The 21,335-nt window shown below is 42.5% G+C and overlaps 1 protein-coding gene across 1 annotated transcript in view; it reads left to right on the top strand.

The window, feature by feature from the left end:
* The first annotated feature begins 735 nt into the window (after positions 1-735).
* cntn3a.2 (contactin 3a, tandem duplicate 2) overlaps positions 736-21,335 on the top strand; it is a 43,004-nt gene continuing 22,404 nt past the window's right edge. The window contains exons 1-9 of the mRNA XM_027017940.3: positions 736-1,188; positions 6,867-7,004; positions 8,561-8,696; positions 12,575-12,750; positions 13,735-13,827; positions 14,341-14,544; positions 15,372-15,474; positions 16,270-16,454; positions 21,038-21,174. Coding sequence (XP_026873741.2) covers positions 6,950-7,004; positions 8,561-8,696; positions 12,575-12,750; positions 13,735-13,827; positions 14,341-14,544; positions 15,372-15,474; positions 16,270-16,454; positions 21,038-21,174 — 1,089 coding nt within the window. The 5' untranslated portion in view covers positions 736-1,188; positions 6,867-6,949. The remainder of the gene's footprint in view (positions 1,189-6,866; positions 7,005-8,560; positions 8,697-12,574; positions 12,751-13,734; positions 13,828-14,340; positions 14,545-15,371; positions 15,475-16,269; positions 16,455-21,037; positions 21,175-21,335) is intronic.

Below are 21,335 nucleotides of genomic sequence, written 5' to 3'. Positions count from 1 at the left end.
GGCTTTAATAAAGAGAGCTTATTTCACTGAGGTCTGGCTCTGGAATTGACCTGATCCCAACACCCGGAGGACCAACGCTCGACCTTTCTAAAGGTCTAATCTTCCATATCTGTTAGATTTATAGTGAACAACAGTTATGGAGGAATGGTAGATTAAAGAAATTCTAAAGTAAACCCTGCATTATTTTGCGAGTAAACGAGATTATAGACTATAGGATATTACAATATACAGCACATATCGTGGGCATTAAATAAAAGACCAGGGGAAGGGGCTGTAACTACAGCTCTGGGTTTTAGTTTTGGGAAACACGTGTACAGCCAATGTGCACGACCATGTTCTAACAGACTACCTGCCGTGGAGCACGGAAGGGGTTGATGACTTTTGCTGGTGGGGGAGTTATTCAAGCGACATAGGTTTCATAGATTTGAAAGCAATAACCCAAAAAACCCGAAACAAAAAAAAATAGATAGATAGATAGATAGATAGATAGATAGATAGATAGATAGATAGATAGATAGATAGATAGATAGATAGATAGATAGATAGACAGATAGATAGATAGATAGATAGATAGATAGATAGATTTCGTTTATTCATCATCTTTCGAAATCACTCCCGCAAGAAGTTCTGAAATGCTTCCCAGGCTGTTTTAGGGTCGGCTGGTGGCGCTGTTGTTCGTGGCGTGTATCGGCTCTAGCAGTCTTCCAGTGTCTCACCATCATTTTTGCTGCCTCGCGTTCATTTGCTTGTCTCAAGGCTGACTTGACACGCAGAATGTAAATCCAGGCACAGACAACGTCTCTTTCTCTCTATGGCTAAGAATCCAGCGACGTAAGGTCGTTGAGACAGGAGGGGGATTGTCTCTGCTGGTCTGAGCGTGGCTGCAGACTCTCCGTGGGGTACATTGCGTTGAAGCCGTGTTGCACTGGGACTGAGGAACCGAAGGAAAAGGGGGAGCTTTGCTGCCCGGCCCCCTCCCCCCTCCCCAAACCTTCCTGCCTCCTGACTGAAGACACCGCGCTTTTCTTGCATCCTGTGTCGCTTCTAGGCTAACCACTCTCCCAAGCCTTGGGAAAATGCTTTTCAATAGGTATCAGTGATTACCATGTCAGCCTCACTCATCGTCGTCTCTCGCCTGTGGAGCACAGACTGAAGAAATTTTTGAAGGAGAAAGACGGCGTTAGTTAGGTGAAGTGCAATTTACCCACATTATTTATAGAATCACATGTTCTGTAAAAAAAAAAAAAAAAAATAGCCTAATCGTTTTAACATCAAACTCTTCATTCATAAATGTGTATACAATATTGTTCCTAATTAGCCTTTGTTGATCCGAGAAGCTGGATGTTCACTGTAGTGCATACACCCTGCACACATTTGCTGTTTGCACGGAGTGCGCTGTGTTCTGATTTTGGTTTCGATGTTGATTGACGGGCTTTGTGTAATGGAAACCCGGGCTGCAATGAGTTGTCCCGCTGTGATTTGTTTTCGCACTCGGAGGCAGATAGATATCGATGAAGAGAGCCGGGGCGTGCATTGGTGCTACTGCAGCGAAGTTCAGGTACCGTTATGCCTACTGCGCATCTCCTGCAGAAATGCACAGGTGCGCTTTGCCTGTATTTCTGAGGCAGTCGACCCTCTAACCTTATGTTCTGTCCATCTACTAAACCAGGACACCGCTGTAGCAATGTGTATAACTCGAAACGATTTCATTTCTTTTTCTTAAACAGAACTTCTGTGTACTGATGCCAGTGCTGATTTTCGCTGCTTTGTAAAGAGATTATATCTCTTAATCTTGCCAAGAGTGGCCTAAACACTTCCTCCAGAAATGCTACTTGTAATATGCTTTTGAATTTTTAATGTATACGTATGGGTTCTGATTTCATTTGAATAATTTATCTGAAGAATACATTACCTATGAGAAGTTCATAGCTCAGTTAGTCAACAAAAATCAAGAAGTGTGTTTCAGTTTGACTGAAAACATTTGCAAAGTAATTCTGCATCCTGTCACATGGAGAGCAACTCTGCTGGGCTATATAACAGAAACTCAGTCTACTGATTTTACTCAGATGTCTTTAATAGTTGCAGTATTGAATTAGGACACTAGTTTGTCCAAATAATATAAAAGTCTTTCAGTGCCAGGATTATAAAAACACCAGCAACAAAGTTGCAGTTCAGTTTAGCAAGTTGATATTTTTTTAAATCAATGGTGACAGGACACTGGTGACACTGGGAATAGTGCACCTGTGAAAGAGAATTATTAATTGTCTGGTGATTTAGAATTTGAATGAATTTTGAGTCCTGAAAACACTCCAAGCCTCTTTTTCTCCTATTCTGATTAGTGTCTGTGGCCCTAGGCTTTACAGAGGGTGTTTAATAAGGGAGCATGATCCTTTGTAATTACCATATAGTGCTTAATAGCTCAATGTGACACAAGTGTTTAGTTCAAAGAAGTTTCGTTTAGTTATGACAACCGTAAAATTGTTACCATGAGAAGAACTGTGACATATGCTATTTATTCGTGGCCTGTGTGATAGCTGGTCATAAGAAGCTTCATGACTTAATTTAACTGTGCTGGCTTTTCCCCTTCAAGGAGTTACCTAAAACCATTCACTGACATGTTATGATGATACTTGGCTAAAATAATATTCTAAAAATCATTATTACTGGAAAATTGTGCTTTGTTAAGTAAGTTCGCAAAGCCACTGGGAACTAATGGTCTCAGTGCAAGACAGGTCTATGAAAGCAGACTGAAATGGGCATGAATTGAAGCATTCAGTTCCTGTAGCAAAGCCACGTGTTAACTGTGCTGTTCAAAAGATGCCTTTACATAAATCCTTGGCTGAAGAGGACCTTGGGTGCCTTTGTTTGATACACTTGCTCATTTTCATTTTCCTGATGAAAACCAGGAATTTATTGGAATGCCAGTGAGGTTGCATTGTCGCCACAGTCTTTGTAGTACGGAAATTGTATGTTTTTATTATATAGCTCACATTCTTGTCACTTTTATACAGTCAGTAGCAGGCAGAACATGATGAAGAGGTTTAGAATCAAATTAAAATCAAATGGACTCTTTTTCGTGAATTCATTTCCTTGTACACCCACTTCAGCCGTTATTTGATTAAAGCATTGCATAATGCTTGTTGTACTATTTAGTCATCGTGAAAGTAAATATGTTGAAAGGTGTATTGCAACCAGCTCATACTCACAAGTCACCAAGAGTGATTTCAGCTTCTGTGTAAGAAAACCACAGGCATGGATACTAGGTAGATGAATTCAGAATGCAACTAGTTGTTAAACTGCATTTTTACCGTTTCACACCTTCAGCGTTTGAACCGGCGCCGCTTACCGGCTCTCGGTCTGTCAGGAGGATCTGTCCTCAGCACGTTTGGTCTAAACTGTCGTGGCACCGTTAGATCCAGGTGTCATCTGTTTTGATGTAAAGTGCCTGCAGGCGAGCAGAGTGGAAGAGAGCAAGGGATGATTAGCGTGAATCTCTTGTCTCTGTGTATCCCCCCCCCCACCGCTGCGGCCTCTTTCGTTTGCTATTTCGCCTGCGTGCTCCAATACCCATAGAGACTGCTCCCCAGTACCAGAGACTGAGGCTGATAGGCTGTTATTAATGGCTTTGTGCCGTAGCAGAGCTGAAACTCTCACTCATCACAACCTGGGATTTATTCTGTTAGCCCCACCGCAACTATTACTCATAGTCACAGAGCGGTCATCGGCGTGTAGCTCTATTTGTATGAGCCTCTCTTTTATAGATGGGGTCAGGTTTGTGTCACGCTTTCGGGGAATATATATCTGTGGCAACAGCCATTGTCTACTTGGCATTGGCAATTGACGCAGGTTGATGTTATGAAATCACCCACTAACACACATTTGTTGCTGCATTAAATGGACATAATAGACATTCATTGCTTGTTTCAGCCTCATTTCATGTGTCATCAACCCAGCAAAATAATTAATTAAATGAATACATCTGTCCTCCCCAAACAGCACTCGGGAATTTAATAATTGAGAAAATCAGTCAGTCTGACCACTACACAAAGATTTGCGGCTGGCGAGACGCATCACCGAATAAACGCCAGCCTTATCCAGATTGTGAATTATACAGCATAAAGTGTGTTAGATCGATAATGCTGTGTAATGAGCACATTAACTAACCTAGCAATATTTGACCGAAGATGTGGAGCACGACTAGAATCATTTCTCATTCAGAGCAGCATCAGAATCTATAGTTGTTTGGCCCATAATTGTTGGAGAGGATTACAAGGGCTCAGCATGTAAGGTCAGCATGATATTTAAAGGAGAATTCTGGTGTTTTTCTTAATAACACGTCCCCACCTAATAACATCATCTTATATAAAGGGTATTAAAATGGGATGTTTATGGTTTTTTCTCAGTCCCATGTACAGAAAAAAAGCTCTTTGGTTGAAACTGAAATATAAGAGTGTGAAGTGTTTTGTCAGCAGGTGAACAGAGAGTGACTCTCAGATTTAAGCCTTACATCCCCTAGCTGTGGAATGATGTAGAAGGAAAATGGCACCAAAGAAATGAACTTTCTATTTGATATTCATTCAAAAGCAATGATGTCTTATCCCAAAGATGTCTTAGTTGTGTGCCAAATTGACAAATACTAATTATTTGTGGTGTTGTGTGTGTGTGTGTGTGTGTGTGTGTGTGTGTGTGTGTGTGTGTGTTTTGTAAGTAGTGCTTCTTTCTTCTTCCAGTTTCCATATAATTGGCCAGTCTAATTCCATTGGTGTTATCTGGGTTCTGTTATCTGTTTTCTCTCAGTCTAAAAACTGCTTAGAATTGCAGAGCCAGGCACTAGCTGGGATTCAGCATTCCCCTGTGCCCTTTGCTGTCCTGACATTGGGGCTTGTACTACCCAGTCAGGCTTCTTCAAGGCCAGGTGGCAGAGTCCAGTGTCTCAGTCAACAATGCTGAAAGGTCTTTTCAAAAATCTGTTGGGTGTAAAATGTGAAATACAAGAACATCAAATAAATATGAGGAAATGTTTTTAGCTAATGCCACTGGTGCAGTGCTTGACACTACATCAGATGTTTCTATCATAGTTTTGCATAAATATCTATAATATTTATAGCACAGTAATGTTAATAGAGGGGTAAGCAGTAAAACCGCTACCAAATTGTTGCTAGAGGTGGGCAGTCCTGCAAAAAACATGCTGGCAGAAACCATGTTCTCCTTCATTTGATTTGTTATCGGTATATAAACTCTGCTTGGCATCAGTAGCGCCCAGCACAAGGAAACATTACATGACAGAGATGACCAGAACATGTAAAATCCAAACTGTACACACTTTTCTCTAATGTTATTTTAAATCAGCACTGTTAAACCAAGTCCTAAAATGGGAATTTAGGAAACCCATTCCTGCAACCCAATATTCCTGCATTTGGTAAATATCTGCATTGGGGAAATATCTGCATTGGGGAAATATTTATAGCACAGTAATTTTAATAGAGGTTTATGAGCAGTAAAACTGCTTGCAAGAAACAAATTTTTTGAGCTGATTGAGTTGCTATAGGTAGGCATTCCCCCCCAAAAATCACTTGTAAAAATCAAACTGAATGTAAAATCATGTATGTAAAATCCAAACTGTACACACTTCTCTCTACAGGTATTCTAAAACCAGGACTGTGAAACCCATTCCTGCAACCCAATACTACCGCAATTACATAAATAGACCATAATTTTCCTTCAAGGACTGTCCCACTAAACCAGTAGTACTGGCCTGGAGATTATGAATGTTAGATCTGTGTGTGTGTGTGTGTGTGTGTGTGTGTGTGTGTGTGTGTCTACCTGTAGCTGAATAAGAGAAGACTGAAGATTGTGTGTGTGTGTGTGTGTGTGTGTGTGTGTGTGTGTGGTGTGCTTTTGTAACATCAGCTGGGGTAAGAAGATGGACTAGATCACCAGAATGTATTATGAGATAGGAGAGTATCGCACAACCAGAAATAGCCAATTCCTTCCCCTTCCAATTCCAGTTCATCTCTCTCTCTCTCTCTCTCTCTCTCTTCAGTCTCTCTCTCATTCTCAGTCTCGCCTTTTCTCACTCTCTCTCTTCATCTCTTTCACCCTCTCCCTGCCTGTCCTTATGTCTCTTCCTCCACTGTACCTCTACCCCATTTCCATCTGGTTGTATAAATTCTGTCTGTATGGCTTCTGGCAGGATAAACTAATTGATTAAATGCCATCCAAATTTTCCAAATCAAGCCCACTGGCTTTTAAGAGCACTGCTGTCTCTTAATACAATAAACCGTTGGAAAGCAGGCTCAGTGAACCATCACCCTTTTAATGTGTGTGGTCTCTGATGCACCTAATAGGCTATGCAAAGATGATACAGGCCCTAACAATTCTCCACCTGTTTCCTAATTGTCTAGGAGGCAATCTGGGACCATATTGTGGGCTGTGATGTGGTTAGTTGCAGGATATTGTAAGATAGGCCAGCTCTGTTTCTTCCTGAAGTCCCATTACTCTTGGATTACTCTTGGTTGCTGCCATCATGTTAATCTCATAATTAAATTTTAATTTAATGATGGAATACAAGTACTGTGTAGGGAAGACAATGATATTGTAAAGCTTGTTGTCATAAAATGTGATGAAAGTGTCAGACATTCGAATTAGCCTTCTCCTCATGCATGACATAAGTTCCTTAACTCTCTGTTTTTCACTAAATCAGTTCAGTAATTGTAGAACTCTCGTGAAAAATGTGATCTTTTTTGACAAAACATTTGCTCATTTAGGACTGGATCGATTTATATATATATATATATATTGTCTACATATAAGTGTGCGTATAAAGTATAACATCTCTAATTTTTCCTATAATCTTGCTCTTACAGGTCAAGATTTTTTTGTCAGTGAGCATCTGTTCATTTACAACCTACTGGATGCTGGAAGTCTCACTCGCCTCTGGCAGCTGAAGATGAGGTTACTATGGAAACAGTTTTTGCTGCTATCAATCATGGAGTATCTTACAGGTAAAAATGAATTGGTAAATTTCCCCTGTGCTACATTTGCGCAGGATTCCCAACTAGCTTACCACATGAGAGAGGTGTGACGATACTCAGGAAGCTAAAGAGGATGGAAATCTGTTGAAGGACACCAAAAGCACCGGTGCCGCTAATTAAGATGTTGCAATAGGAAAGCCCCACACGGCTTTTAAAGAGGGCTGTAAAATTCATAGGGACTCGTCTGCCTTTACCTTACTGGGCTGGGGATTTGGGCTACACTGCAAAAGGGCATGGGCCTGTCCCCAGCTCCGTGTTTTTCCTACCCAAAGCAGGCCTAATGAAGCGGGTGGTGTCTCCAACATAGAACACTTTCTGTTTGCTCAGTTAAAGCAGGACCTGGGTTTCCTTTGCCTTAGCCTCTTCTATTCAAACACACCACAGCATGAGAGCTCATATGTTGGAATAAATAAACCCATTTGATAGTAAACTCTTCCGTCCGACAGTCGGGAACTGGAAATACACTAGACTAACAAGACTAAGAGTTATTATCATCTTGGTTGTAGAAGATGCAATTAAGCTGTGCAGTCATTTTGAAATTAAATAGTATGGTTTGGCAGAGGGGTTGGGCCTTCTCTTAGGGAATAGAAGCAGCATGTCGGTTTTTAATAGCATTACTCCCTCAAGATGTACGACCAGAAATATTCTTCTGAAACTTTATCATATGAAACAATACTTTCCCTCAGATTTCCTTCAGAACGTCTTCATCATAATACTTCTAATCTCCTGTTAAGATTGTCCATTTATATAGTTTCTGCTATTTCAGTGCAGATGTGAGAATCGATTTTTGTACTGTTAAAAATACAGTTTTCCAAGTAAATATAATTTCACAACTATGTTCAAATGTATTTCTCATAATCTTTTCAAATTACATTTTCCTTGTAAAAAAGAGAAACAATGGCATTATGCCATAATTGCTCCTCTATCCTGAGTATCTTGTATATTCCCCAGTACCATCTAGTGGCAACCCATGCACTACCTCTTTTCTCTCTCAACAATCTGTACGTGTAATTACATTCCTTTAATAAAAAAAAAAGCACTGTAGAGCTCTAAGCATCTGTGCCCTACGTAATATGAGACTTACAGACAAGGGCTGTACAACATGTTATTTGATAATCATCATCACGGTATTAGCCTATGATCGCAGAAGACTACAGTATACAGCCAGTATATAAGCGTTTTAGAAAATCACAAGAAATTTCAGTGTGTTGAGTATCTGGCGCAGCATCAGACCTACGAATGTGTTCTTACCGTTTCGATGAATCACGACATTCACATGAGACAATGATTGATTTTTTTTCTCTCAACATAATGCAGGCCATCAATTTACCCATGTCACAATAAAAGTTAATATGTGTTTAATACACCGTAGGCGACGTCACAGTTGTAATACGTACTAATATAAATAGCACGCGTTTTTTTTCTCTATCTTGAAGTCCTAATGTCGACACTGTATTAAATGTTTTTTATAGGCTGGCCATATAAGTAGCAGTTAAATCTGAGGTTATATTATTTGCTCTCCTTAGAATGTTTGGATTATAAAGCATTCCATGGGCCCAAGTGGCGCATGGAGCCCAGTGATTTGATGGTGCCTGTGGGTTTACCTGAAGAAGAGGCCACGCTCACCTGTGATGCTAAGGGCCTCCCTGCTCCTCAGTACAGGTATGCTACTCGCCTCCCACACACCCTGCACACCGTTCTGTGCTGCTTCAGGTTTCTGTGCCAAAGATGTGCCCTGTTTTGGAGCAACTTTCTCAGCTAATAATGATTAATATTGCACCATAACTCACTGAAGACTGAAGTGGTTCCGTGTGTGTGGAAAACACTACCGCAGGGTAGCTTCATTAGCACAGAACTTACTTGATAAGACTTTTATACACTCTAATTGTGTGTACGAAAAAGTCTAATATGTGTGTATATTGTGAAAATTTGAAGCTTAGGGGCAAGTTTCCCAAAAAGCACGGCAGCACTATTTTAAAGTTATTGTGAGCGCCATCTTAAAGTTATTTTGTTCAAATATTGATCATTTTCCATGTCAGTATTTATCGTTTTCCATGTCAGTAGAGCCAAGATGTCTAGTCATAAAGTTGAAGTCGTCTTTACTAAAACTGTATTTTATTTTTGATGTCAGACTGAAATTATGTTCCTGTCAGAAATTATGCTTAATATTAACATTTTCATTGAATTGATATTGATATGAAATTAATACCCTCACATTTGTGAATATCGATAGATGCTTTTGCCCAGACCAGGTGCAGGTACGGACGTAACGGAGAACGTTAAATTCAGCAGTCGGCCAGACTTTTGGCAAACGTTTTCCAGTCCTCTATTATTAAGTTGCAGGATTCATCACTCCATTGGGAAGCCCAGCCTGAGAGATACCTGGATCCAGTGTCTTGAGGTTCCATCTCACACGATCACAAATTGTACTGCTCACCTCAACTTGTTGCCCCCGGGCAGCTGGACTTAATGAACGCATTAAAACCACAACATCAATCAAGCACGGAACCCATCAGCTCTCTGCATCATTCTGTTTGCACTATGCCAGGTCCAGTGTGCAATATGTGCATCTTTTATTCGACTGGTGCCTTTGAAAGCTAATTGGAAGCGAGCTAATCCAGAGCCGTGGCCTTTCGGACTGCACCTCCTCGTCTCTGTTGTCTCTGTTAAACATCAGCCAGTGGATGTACACACAACGAGCAGTTGGTTCGCAGTGGTGGTGCTGCACTCAGTGTCTTGGGAGACGACGATTGGGGAGACCAGTCTTAAGGAAATGAATTTTTAATCACTTGCCTTGGTGTTATTCCCCTCCTTCTGCATGAACAGCCCCCACCCCCCACCCTCAACAGTCCCTCCACAGCCAAACCCGCTCTTCCACCACAGCTCCACCAACCTCCACCTCCTAAAGAAAAGCGGTGGATGTTTAGCTTGGCTGTATGGTCCGCACCTTTCTCCCTTTCTTCCTCTGTGTGTCTCTTCCCCTCTGTCTCCTGTTTTCAATAGGCCACACGCATTCCCGATGATGCAGCCTCAACCCAGGAGCCATTCTTGATGTGCAAACGGGTCCGAGCCGGCTCTGCTCCTGGCCTCCTTAGCTTCCCTCTCTCTTCCCCACCGGCACCATAGCGCCAGCATGGAATAAATCACCGGAATAAATCAAATGAAGGCAGATGTGGTTCCACATTACTCACTTGTGGGTGCCAGGACAATAAAACACTCGCTTCTGTGGCCTTCTGCGCGCACCTTGTCCAGCAAATAAATAAATAAATGAATTAATACATTTTCACAAAAAAACTCCAAAGCATAAATATTTGGCAAACTCTGTCAAATCTCCAGGCAAGATGCATCGAGCAAACTGCCAGAAAGATTTCAGTTTATCTGCAGAGTCTTCAGTAAGCTTCCCGTGATTGGTGACAGAAAAGTCAGTGATCACACTCATGAGGAACTCGCATTTATCAAAGTTATGAAACAGTTCACCATTGACTACCCTGTTGGGGCTTGCCGGATGAAGCAGCCTTCTTCCTAGGTGTTAGCTGATAATGCAACCACATACTCAAGACTGAACAACAAATTATTTCTGCAAAATTGCACGGCAAGGTGTCAGGAGATCAGGAAAAGAAAAACTTGCTTTCTTTTCTAAAGTAGATCGCTCTGTACTGCATCTATCAGCTTCTTGAGTGTGTGTGTGTGTGTGTGTGTGTGTGTGTGTGTGTGTGTGTGTGTGTGTGTGTGTGTGTGTGTGTGTGTGTGTGTGAGTCACTCACGGAAGCCATGCTTCGCCGGCCATCTGAGAGTGACTGGCCCTGGCTGGCCACATGTGTGTGTTTGAGAAGGATTTCTTCGTTGGCTGGACCACGCAGGATCACACCTGCCACGGCTTCCTCTCCAGGGCCGTCTACAGGTGTGAGGACGTCTGTGCTCCAGGAAATGAGAGGGGGTGGAAGAGAGATGAGCCGATGAGCCCCGAGCTCTGGAGCCCCAGAGGCACCAGTCCCATCACCCAAACCTTTCCCCCACCTTCCATTCAAAATTGATACGAGCAGCAGGGTTGAGTGGAGTTCAGCAGCACTGGCACGGTAGACCCAGCATTTTCCAGAACAGCCCCAAGGCAGACGTAACCTCACTTAACACCTCCCACCCCACACCCGCTCTCTCTCTGCCTCGCTCACACTCTCCCTCGCTCGCCGCACAGACGTAGCACCTACGTGCGGCTGCGTGTCAAGTGCCCTTCATCAGGCCGGGCTCTCTCCATTTCTATTTTTAACCGGCCCGCAGAACTGAAACCAGCCCATTGATGTCGAGCCGCTACCATTTGCATCTCGCATGGGGGTGGGGGGGTAGGGAGGTGGCTCGTGTTCGAAGCGGCTGGTGATTTGGCCAGAATACGAATGTGATTGCCTGTGGCACAGGGATGTTAAGACCACTTTTGTTCTGGGCCCTTAACCCTGGTGTGCACCGTGCTCGCACTCTGTACATCTGCTTGTATAGATAACGACATTGAAAAGAAGCAGGTATTTTTAGTCCTGGCCTGTGAAATACGTGGGCAAAGACCAGACAAATGCACAGTGCCCTGTGCCACCAGGACCAGTGCTTGAATTCCTAGAGTTCGATGTCATATGGTTTACCTGGCCCAGCTACGGACACATTTACTGAGAGAAAGAGAGTGATGATTTCGAGACAAGTACGTGAATTCCAGGCAGTGGGTGGCAACAACCAACCTATATCCTGTGTCAAGGGCTGAGAATTCCCGATAGCGGACGCACAAAGCACCTCACACATCGACCTGGCAAACACTCCAGGAGGTGTCTGCAGTACTGGTGTCATGGGGATTTGTGTGCCGTGAAATCCTCCAGGCATCGCTAGATCCTTCTCCTTCACGTTCCCATTTGCTTCGTCCTCCCTCTGCGCTATTTTTCGTGCCTGCGAATTAGCGTGCGCGTCCTGGCCCCTCCTCCTCCAGCTCCTGTGCAGACAAGCAGCCCTAATCATGGGTATCCAATGACAGCCCGTCAAAGCAGATGACTGGCAAGCTCCAAGGTCCTTTAGAGAGGGCTCCTGCAGGACTGGCCGGGCTTCTAAATGGCCCTCGAGCTGGCGTGACCTCTGGCGTGGGCTGCAGTCCAGAGACCTGGCGACTAGGGCAGCTGAAGCATGTGGAAGCAGGATTGATGACCCCCTCTAATAGTAATTAAGGGCCAATAAAGAGAACAAACTGAAAAGGACTGCAGAATATCACTGGGAAAAGGCCTGGACCACAGAGGCCTGGATCAGTAGAGTTTATTTGACCCTTTAGAATTTTGTAAACTGCCATGCTTAGAGTTCCCATATGCTACAGTTGGGAACTCAATGTTTACCTTCTGGGAGTGTTAGTTCAGTTATCTGTCTCAGCGTCCTTCTGTAGTGACCTGTTTGGCATCTGTGTGCCTGCATTGTCATTTCTAAACTCTCCTCCAGCCAGGTCTGGTCATCACATCTGGACTCACGTCTCCGGCTGCCCGCTGAGCTCTGTCTGCTGTGTGATTGGTCATGTGATTCTGCAGGTGGTCACTGAACGGCACGCTAATTGATCTCCGGCCCGACCGACGCCGGCGGCTGTCTGGAGGAAACCTGGTCATTAGGAGTCTGGACCGGGCGCAGGACGCTGGAATTTACCAGTGCACCGCGTTCGGCCCTCTGGGAGCCATTGTCAGCAGAAGAGCCAGCCTCCAGTTCGCATGTGAGTCGCACACCTTGTTCGGCTAGCATGCTAGCTCAGCGTTACCCACCCAGGTAGGGCTGACTGGTGTTAGGACCGGTAACACTAAACACTGCTGTGTTGTAAACAGTAGAGAGAAAAGAATTTTAAGATATCTTGAACATTATGGCTTTAAAAAAATGAAAAGCACACACACACAAAAATTGCTGTATATTTGAAGTATAAAGAGAATTATCAGTGTCACAATGCAAATTCATTTCTATGCTTGATTTACTTTATTTATTAAAAGCTAATCATATACAGTTAAGGGGAAAAATGCAGAAATATAGAAAAGGCTCAAACAATCCAGCATGAGGCAGGGCTGTATGGTAATAGAAAACTAAGTTGAATAATTTAGTCTCTAGGCTCCTTTTCTAAATGAAGGAAATAGCTATTTAAGTTAATCATGTATTACTTCTGCTGTTGATTTTTTTAAAATAATCTATCCACAAATACCCTGTGTAATTTTGAACAGCAGATTCTCTCTCTTCTGTGACTTGCTCAATGGTCTGCTAATCCTGCTTAAAGCCTGTTGTGATTTCTAGCGTCCGCTGTCTGACAGAACGTAACGCTAACAGCTTGATTGGCTTGACTAGAAAGCGGACACATTTTCCCCATCATGAAAACACTGTCCTTGTAATTGTTAAACATCCCCCCTCAAGTGAGGGCCTTGATGGAATCATGATTTACTGAAATGCCTGTCGAGAATGACCTCAGAACAAATAATTATTGTCATTGCACTTTAATTTTAGAAAATTACTGATCACCATTTTATTGCACAGGCTTATTATGTGCAATTTAATTTGTGAATGGAGTAACATTTTCTTACAGAGCGGGGGACGAGAAAGCATTTCACATTCAACTTTCAGTTAGGGAATTTCAACAGCTCCTGTCTTTATGATTTTTGGTTATTTGCTTTAGATTTTCCTAATACTCAGTTTGTTAAACGTTCCCCCACCATGACAGACTTGAATTTCAGAACCCAGGCGAGGAGTGCTGTGTCAGTTCGCGAGGGCCAGGGAGTAGTTTTACTATGTGGTACTCCTACAGCTGCAGGAGGTAAGGCCATGTTCCTTCATTAAAACATAATTAAAGCTTTTTCTGCAAATGGCATATTTATAACACTTTATCTTAAGAATTAAGATAAGCCCTTATCTTAAAAAATGTATAAAACATTATTAATAACCCATACACAATGTCCTCTTAAGTCCATTATAGATGTTTATGAATACGTATGCCACCACACACACCCAGGCACCAACCTGTACTGTGTGCAACCGTCTATACTGGCTGAAGCTCTACATAAGCATTCTTAAATGTGTTTTACAGACTGGCCATACAGCTATGAGTTATGTTAAGCTCTTACAAGTATGAACCTTAAACTGACATTTTCCAGCCCTGGTCCAAGAAATTCCGATCACTTGTTTTTCCTTCCTCCCAGCACACATAACACAATACAGGAGGCTGAAACTGGTGCATTAGAGTAGAAGAACCCAGACTGACAGTATGATGCAATGCAATTGTCCGGCAGAGACAACGCAGTTGTTCAGTTGTTTGCTGTTTCCCGTTTAGACCTGTCATTCGCCTGGGTGTTCAATGAGTACCCGTACTTCGTCCAGCAAGACAGCAGACGTTTCGTCTCCCAGGAGACTGGCAACCTTTACATCGCGAAGGTGGAGCCCTCAGACGTGGGGAACTACACCTGCGTGGTGGTGAACCGCATCACGAAAGGCAAAGCCCTCAGCTCGCCCACACCTCTGGTATTGAGGACAGACGGTGAGCAGGTTCCCACGTCATCCAAGTCCAGGGACTCAGCTGCCACAGCTTGCCGATTAACTGCCGAGAACTGATAACTATATGAATCACCTCGGGGAGGTTCGGACAGTCCTGACCACAACGTCGCATTGCACGGATTTTCACTTGTGAGCTTCATCTAGAGAAATCACACATATCAGCTAAACAGCTCTGTATCCGTAGCCCACTGTTAAAGGGTTTTTCAGTTGTCTTGGGTATTGTTTTATGGCTTTATTTACTTACATCATTTATCAATCTCACCTCTATTTTATTTTAATTACCCTTTCATCTTATTCTACGGCTTGTCAGGAATTATTAGTCATTATTAGTTTTGCTGCTAATACATTCACTTCACAATAACAATAGCATAGTGTAAGCCTGCTGTACACGTGCTTTCATTTTCAACCACAAGCCAGAGCCATTTTTGTGGCGCTCAGGCCTTTTGGTGTCTTGGTAGATTGCCCTGTTTGCTTGGTAGAAAATGTATTTTCTGTTCTTCTCTTGCTTTCACATAAAACAAATGTTGCCATTGTCTAAACGAAATATTCTCCAGCAGTCCAAAAACAGCAGCCAGCTCCACGCCTCACCACACTGTGTCGGTCCCCAGATCAGTGCGAATTATTTGCGGCCTTTCTTACATGTCATTCTCCTGAGCACAGGTTGAAAATAACACTTCTCTCCCGCCAAAGCGTTTGCTTGCAGTGGCCATGATGCTCACATGCCGTCGTTCTTATTGTTATGTGTGTGTTTCGAGTACCATATGAATTATGGATGGTAGAGCAAACTCTGTTCGCTTTTGTGCATCATAGGAGCGATGGGCGAATACGAACCCAAAATAGAAGTTCATTTTCCTGACACGGTGCCGGCTGCCAAGGGATCCGTTGTGACACTGGAGTGCTTCGCTTTGGGCAAGTAAGTGGAGTTCCACGCCATTTCCAGTCATGGGCGGGGGAAGCCGACTTTCACGGGAATCCCAACTTTGCAGCTCTGGGCTGCACACGTTTTGTTTTCCTCTCAACGGGTTTTACATCAGGCTTGTCAAAGTCTGCCATGGGGTTCACTTTATAACAGCGCCCTTTTCTCGTGTTCCTCCTGCAAAGTTCCGAAAGGGAATGATAATGTTGTCAAATGGAAAGAAAAAATCTAAACTCAGAAAAGTTTAACTTTTGTATTAAGAGTAAGCAATTAAATGTTATCTGTGTAATACTGAAAATAAGCAGAATTCCAGCGCACCATTAAAAGCAACTTGTTTTAAAAGCTTTAAAGCAATTTTGCTGATAACTTAATCCCATTAGTGGATGAGCAACGTGGTTTTTTCACTTTCCTCGTGCAAGGTCCTGAATTGAAATGAGGACGATGTAGCCTGATAAACTCTAATGAGGGTTATCTGCCCAATCCTAAAAGCAAACAGAATTCCAGTTGTAATTGGTTATACATATTTACTGACATATTGGTTTGTTTATTTCCCCAGAGCAACATTACTATTTTAACCTCCCGAGAGCTGGACTGTGGTGTTCTGTGCATTTGAAACGTTTCCTTGCTATTTGTAACTAGTAGCTCCTGCCGTTGTTGCATGAGGCTGCAGCGTTTCGTGGAGTTAACATTTTTAATGTTTTCTCCACATTAACTACGTTACTGTTAACATGTAAAGTTAACACTGCCTCCTTTGGAGGTTAGGCCACATTACCCTACTCTCCTCCGTTGCAGCCCAGTTCCTGAGATTACATGGAGGAGGGCGAATGGAGTTCCATTCCCCAGCAAGGTCAAGATGAAAAACTCAAATGTGGTGCTGGAGATCCCCAGTTTCCAACAGGAGGACGCAGGGGGCTACGAGTGTGTAGCGGAGAATAAAATGGGCAAGAACACAGTTAGAGGAAGACTCTCCTTCCATGGTACGTTTCTGCTGGGGGTTTTTTGGGTTGTTGTTTTTTTTTTTTACTTTTCTTTCCAATAAAGCATTAATTGGTTTGCTGGGATATTCCCCAGACACATTTGGATTTGCTGGCAGTGCTAGTCTCATGCTTGTTTGAGGTTTGGACCCTAAAGAAAGATAACCATGTACTGTCACTATATCATTCCTAATTCACACCATCGTATTAGAGTGAGGAACACTGCCAGTTTGGGCCATTTCACGGGAGTTTTTCAGTCAATTATTTTATTTTCAGTGCTTTCCTACTCTGTCTTGACTCCCGTAAGGTTTCCATGGCTACGTGGCTTGGAACAAAAACAAAAATGGGCCTCATATAATTGGTGTTGGCAGCAGAGTGCTGTGTGCATTAACAAGTGTCTGGTGTTAAATGCTGATGGAAACACCATTTAGTTTGTTCAGGAATTCAGAAAGGTGACAAACAGGAGCAGTTGTTTTGTGGAGAATCAAATTAATTACATCTGAAATGATTATCGTCAAGATGCAAAAACCTCAGCTTTTAGTTGTTGTGTACAAAGAAAGTTTTTTCGAGGACAGGGGTTCTAAATGCAGCCTTTTGATAAATATATATAGTTCAAATGCTTTTGTCTCCTGTGGCATGTTCCTTAACGTTTTGCACAGAATTAGGAACCATATAAACGGATGAGTTATAACAATCATATTTAAAGCATACAAGCTGTAATAGGAGCTGTGAGCAGTTATAACACAAAGTGATTGTTACATCGTTATGGGTTCAAGTTTTACAAATAAAATTAAAGTGTTTCCATGTGGAAAACTTCCATTTTCTAATATCCAAGCCTTTTCACTACATTATTTTTATCCTTCAATAAAGCCCTTGGCTCCGGGTTATGATAATATGATGTAAACTGTCATGCGTTTGAGTACTTTTTCACAGATATGACATGTCTGGCTGTCAGGTTCTTCAAAGGTATGACATCTCTGCCTGTCAAAACAACAAAACATGTTTTGTCTACAGGACAAACCGCAAAAGTTTCTACTCAAGCTGTATAGGTCAATAAACATCTAATTTTAGCTTAATAGATTCTTCCTTCACAGGCATAGCATGAATGACTATATATATATAGCTGTCATTGGTATTAGCTTTGTGTTAGGGCTGCATCATAGGCAAACACAGAAGTCTCCCACTGCTTTTCGCAGTTCTAAATAAGTTAAATTCTGTTTTAAAAAACACCACCAGGTAAAAATCACACTGCAGCATGCTGGATAGTTTTACTGCAAAAAGCACTGAGCTTCCACCACATTAGACCACACAGTACAACCCAATATGTGTTTTGTTTACTTGTTTCTTCTTTGCTGTTAAATACTCTCTCACAACGCAACGTGCAGCAGTCGGTTTAGAATATGATTTGGGTACACTTGGCAGGACTTCTCTATTCAAGAAAAGAAACATGGCTTTTTAAATGTCTGGCTTCCTGGATTCATTTTGATATTTGTATTGGGCTAAATGGCATTGTTTAATTCAAATTTGTTTTCAATCCAGGGTGAGGATCCAGGAAATAATACCAAAAGTTATATTTTGCTCATCCTCCCTGACTGATCTTGTGGAAAACCTTGAAGCAACGGTGACAGTATGTCCCCTCTGATGATTAACACTTTATTCCCTCTTTCCTTTTCAGTTCTTAATATTGATATAACCTTTAATGTGAGGCGTTTTTATTCTTAGCTTTAAACATTCATCTAGTGTCTCTGACATGTCAGTTTAATCACTGTCAGTTATTTAGCTTGATTGCCGTCCAAATTCTGCATTAATGTATCCCATTTGCAGGAGATGGAGTGCGTGTTCCAGACCTGCTGCCAAAATCTATTCCAAATGGCGCCCGTTCCACAATGTTCAATAGAGCCAAGGCTTGGAACTCCTATAGTTATGATTTGATTCTTTGTGATTAGCTATAACAGAGCACATGGAGATGGCATTGTTTGCATGTTGGCCTAGAGATCTGTGTAACTCACCCCAGTCTTACAGTTGCATTCGGCTACGGGCAGGCTACAGCTCTTTTATGGCTTATCTGTTTTCACAAGAATTATTGGAGAGGTTAACGGAATACATGCCAAAGCAGCCGTGCGTCAGCAAGGCCTTGGCCAACGAAAAGAGCCTCTGACCAGCCCTGGTCAGCACCACACACCAGCTCTCTGTCACACCAGGTCAAAAGCAAGGAAAGCTCTGGGCTTGAGGTCAACAGAAAACGAAGGAAAATAGGATAGCTTATATTTTTTTGCTGAGGTATAGCTGTGTAGGAAAATACTGAGGTTGGTACTGACTTGCTTATTAAATATGATCAGACAGGGTTCATGAAGGGCAGATGGATTGTATTCTGTGCATGTCAGCCACAGATGCTTTTCATTTGAAATTGTTCAGTTTTTCAGTTCTTTGTTGTGGAATGCATGTGCAAGCCAAGTTGCTCAACAGTTCACAGGTCACGAGTTGTGTCAGCAATAAGTGTAATCTTCACCCAGTGGACCTGACCTTACATAGGTACTTAATTATTTTTTATTTCAGTTTCTTGTGAGCAAAACACCTTTGGAGTACAACAGGCTTTCTGCATGAATGGCACCTAAATAACCAAAACATTTTTTAAGGAAACAATTTATTAGGCCATTTCTTCATTGTACAAGCAGTTTAAAACAGTAAAGGTCACTGGCAGAAAAGGTGAACCCACACAAATCCTTTATTGCCGATAGCCTTTGCCTAAAGCTTTCAGTAGCTGCTGAACAATCCGTACTATAGTTGCTGCGCAGAAGTTAAGATGTATTGTGAGCAGTCCTCCTATGCAGAATTAGTTCAGTTTACGTGCTTACGTGCTTGTACTTACAAATATGTTTCGCTGGATAGGCAATCGAACTTGGAACTTTGAATTCCTTTGCCCCTTAAGTTGCAAGCCGTCCATGCCCCGAGGCACCGGAGCGAGCCCCACACTAATACAGTCCCTCCACCTTGCTTCACAGCTGAAATTAGGTTTTGGCATTGCAGGGCAATGTTTTGCTTTGTCTAAATATAACCCTTAGGACATTTACCAAAAAGTTCGGGTCTTTGTAGGATGCCCACTCCTAGAAGAACAGCAATACCACCAAACCTCTTTCATTTGTAACAGTGCCTAACTGTAGACGCATGGTAGTCTTTAGAAACAACACGATATTTTATGTGCTTCCAGCAGCTTCGTGTCTGTGGTCCTCTGAAAGATCTTTTGATTGGTCAGCATTGCACTTGACCAGAATTGCGTTGTGAATAGCAGGTAACCACTTTACACTCACACTTTTTTAACAGGCCATTATCAGAGAGGTTCCACACTTTTTCTATCAATGACCTTAATTGCTTGAACCATTTGTTCAATAAAGACATGGCAATGAAAATGTTGTTTGTTAAACACCTCTTTATCTATTATTGAGGCTTTTAATCTGAAGATTAGATCGTATTCTAGGAGCAAGCCATGCAGAAATCCAGGTAACTCTAAACACTTTTTCAAAAAGCTTTTTATTGCCCTGTAAATCAGTAACTCTCTTCAAGGTTTTAGGCTATTCTTATTATACCAAGATGTGATTTTTAACCATTTTTTTTTCTTTGTGATTGTGTGCACCACATACAATGCCACTGCTGCACTTAGTCTGGCCTTCTACATCTGCACTCTCTTTGAGACGTGCAGTACAAGGGCCCTCCTTGACCTTCCATTGTTTATCTTGATCTTAGGAGCACTGGCACATGTAACTCACATGTCTTCGGGCACGAAACCAACAATGGCGATTATGTGGCAGCGCTTGCTGTAGCTTTCTATACTGTCTGAAGCTTCTTGTGAAAGCTCTGTACAGTTTGTCCTGTGCAAGTAACAGATATAATTGTTGACATATTTTGTGTATTTCTAATACCCTCGAAAATATTACAACTGCATGTGAACGCTTATGCAAGTACACCCAAGTGCTTTTGCCAAAGTCCTCGTAAAGAGGCTATAAGCAGTTCAATTAGCTTCATAGGTCTATCAGTGGCCGATCAATCAGTTAAGTGCTTAGTTGCCACAAAAACATGCACACACAATGATGTTCTGAGATTCCAGCTAAAGACCTTTTTGTTTAGCCGACCCAGTATTGATTATGGAAAATCATCCCGTATTCCTGCTAGAACCTCACACAGCTCAGCTTAGCAGTGCTTTCAAGATATGTGATATCACAGATACCCCAAGGCCTGACACTGATATGGCAGAAGGCCTCTGGAAACAAGGCTGAATTTAGTCTACCAATTTTTTTGCATTTGCCTGCTGGTATCTTGCACCACCTTCACTGGTGCAAAGAACCTTTCACTTTGTGTACAACACATTTCAGAACTGTCGCCTGGCTAATGAGCTAGGAAGCTCCAAAACGAGCACGGAGCCTGCCGAAGCACAAAGCCTGTGGCTGCAGACGCAAGATGGGATGTTTGGGGGGGCGTATAGGGCGTGGAGGAGGAGTGGGGTTGTGAGGGATTGGGGGGTGGGCCGAGCTTGTGGCCCGGGCAATTTTCAGATATGTCATTGCACCTGACATGTCCATTTGGGTCCCCAGCCAAACCCCAGTGGGTGCAGACCATGCGGGATAGTGCCTTGTCGATCGAGGAGAGGCTGTTTTGGGAGTGCAAAGCCAATGGAAAGCCAAAGCCTTCATACAGCTGGCTGAAGAACGGAGAGCAGCTCGTCGCAGAGGTAAAGCAACAGTCAAACCACGGGCATGGCAACGAGTCTCACCAAAAATTGGTTGCCTGAAAGATGGGAAAGAATGTTCTTGTTACATAGCAACAGTCACATGGTCAGTGCCCGCTGACCATTCATACTGATCTTAGACTAATATATTGGATAGTCAAGTA

This window comes from Electrophorus electricus, chromosome 24, assembly GCF_041902795.1.
Source record: "Electrophorus electricus isolate QZ-2024a chromosome 24, ASM4190279v1, whole genome shotgun sequence".
In the NCBI taxonomy this organism is placed as follows: Eukaryota; Metazoa; Chordata; class Actinopteri; order Gymnotiformes; family Gymnotidae; genus Electrophorus; species Electrophorus electricus.
This window is presented reverse-complemented; position numbering and strand designations above follow the sequence as displayed.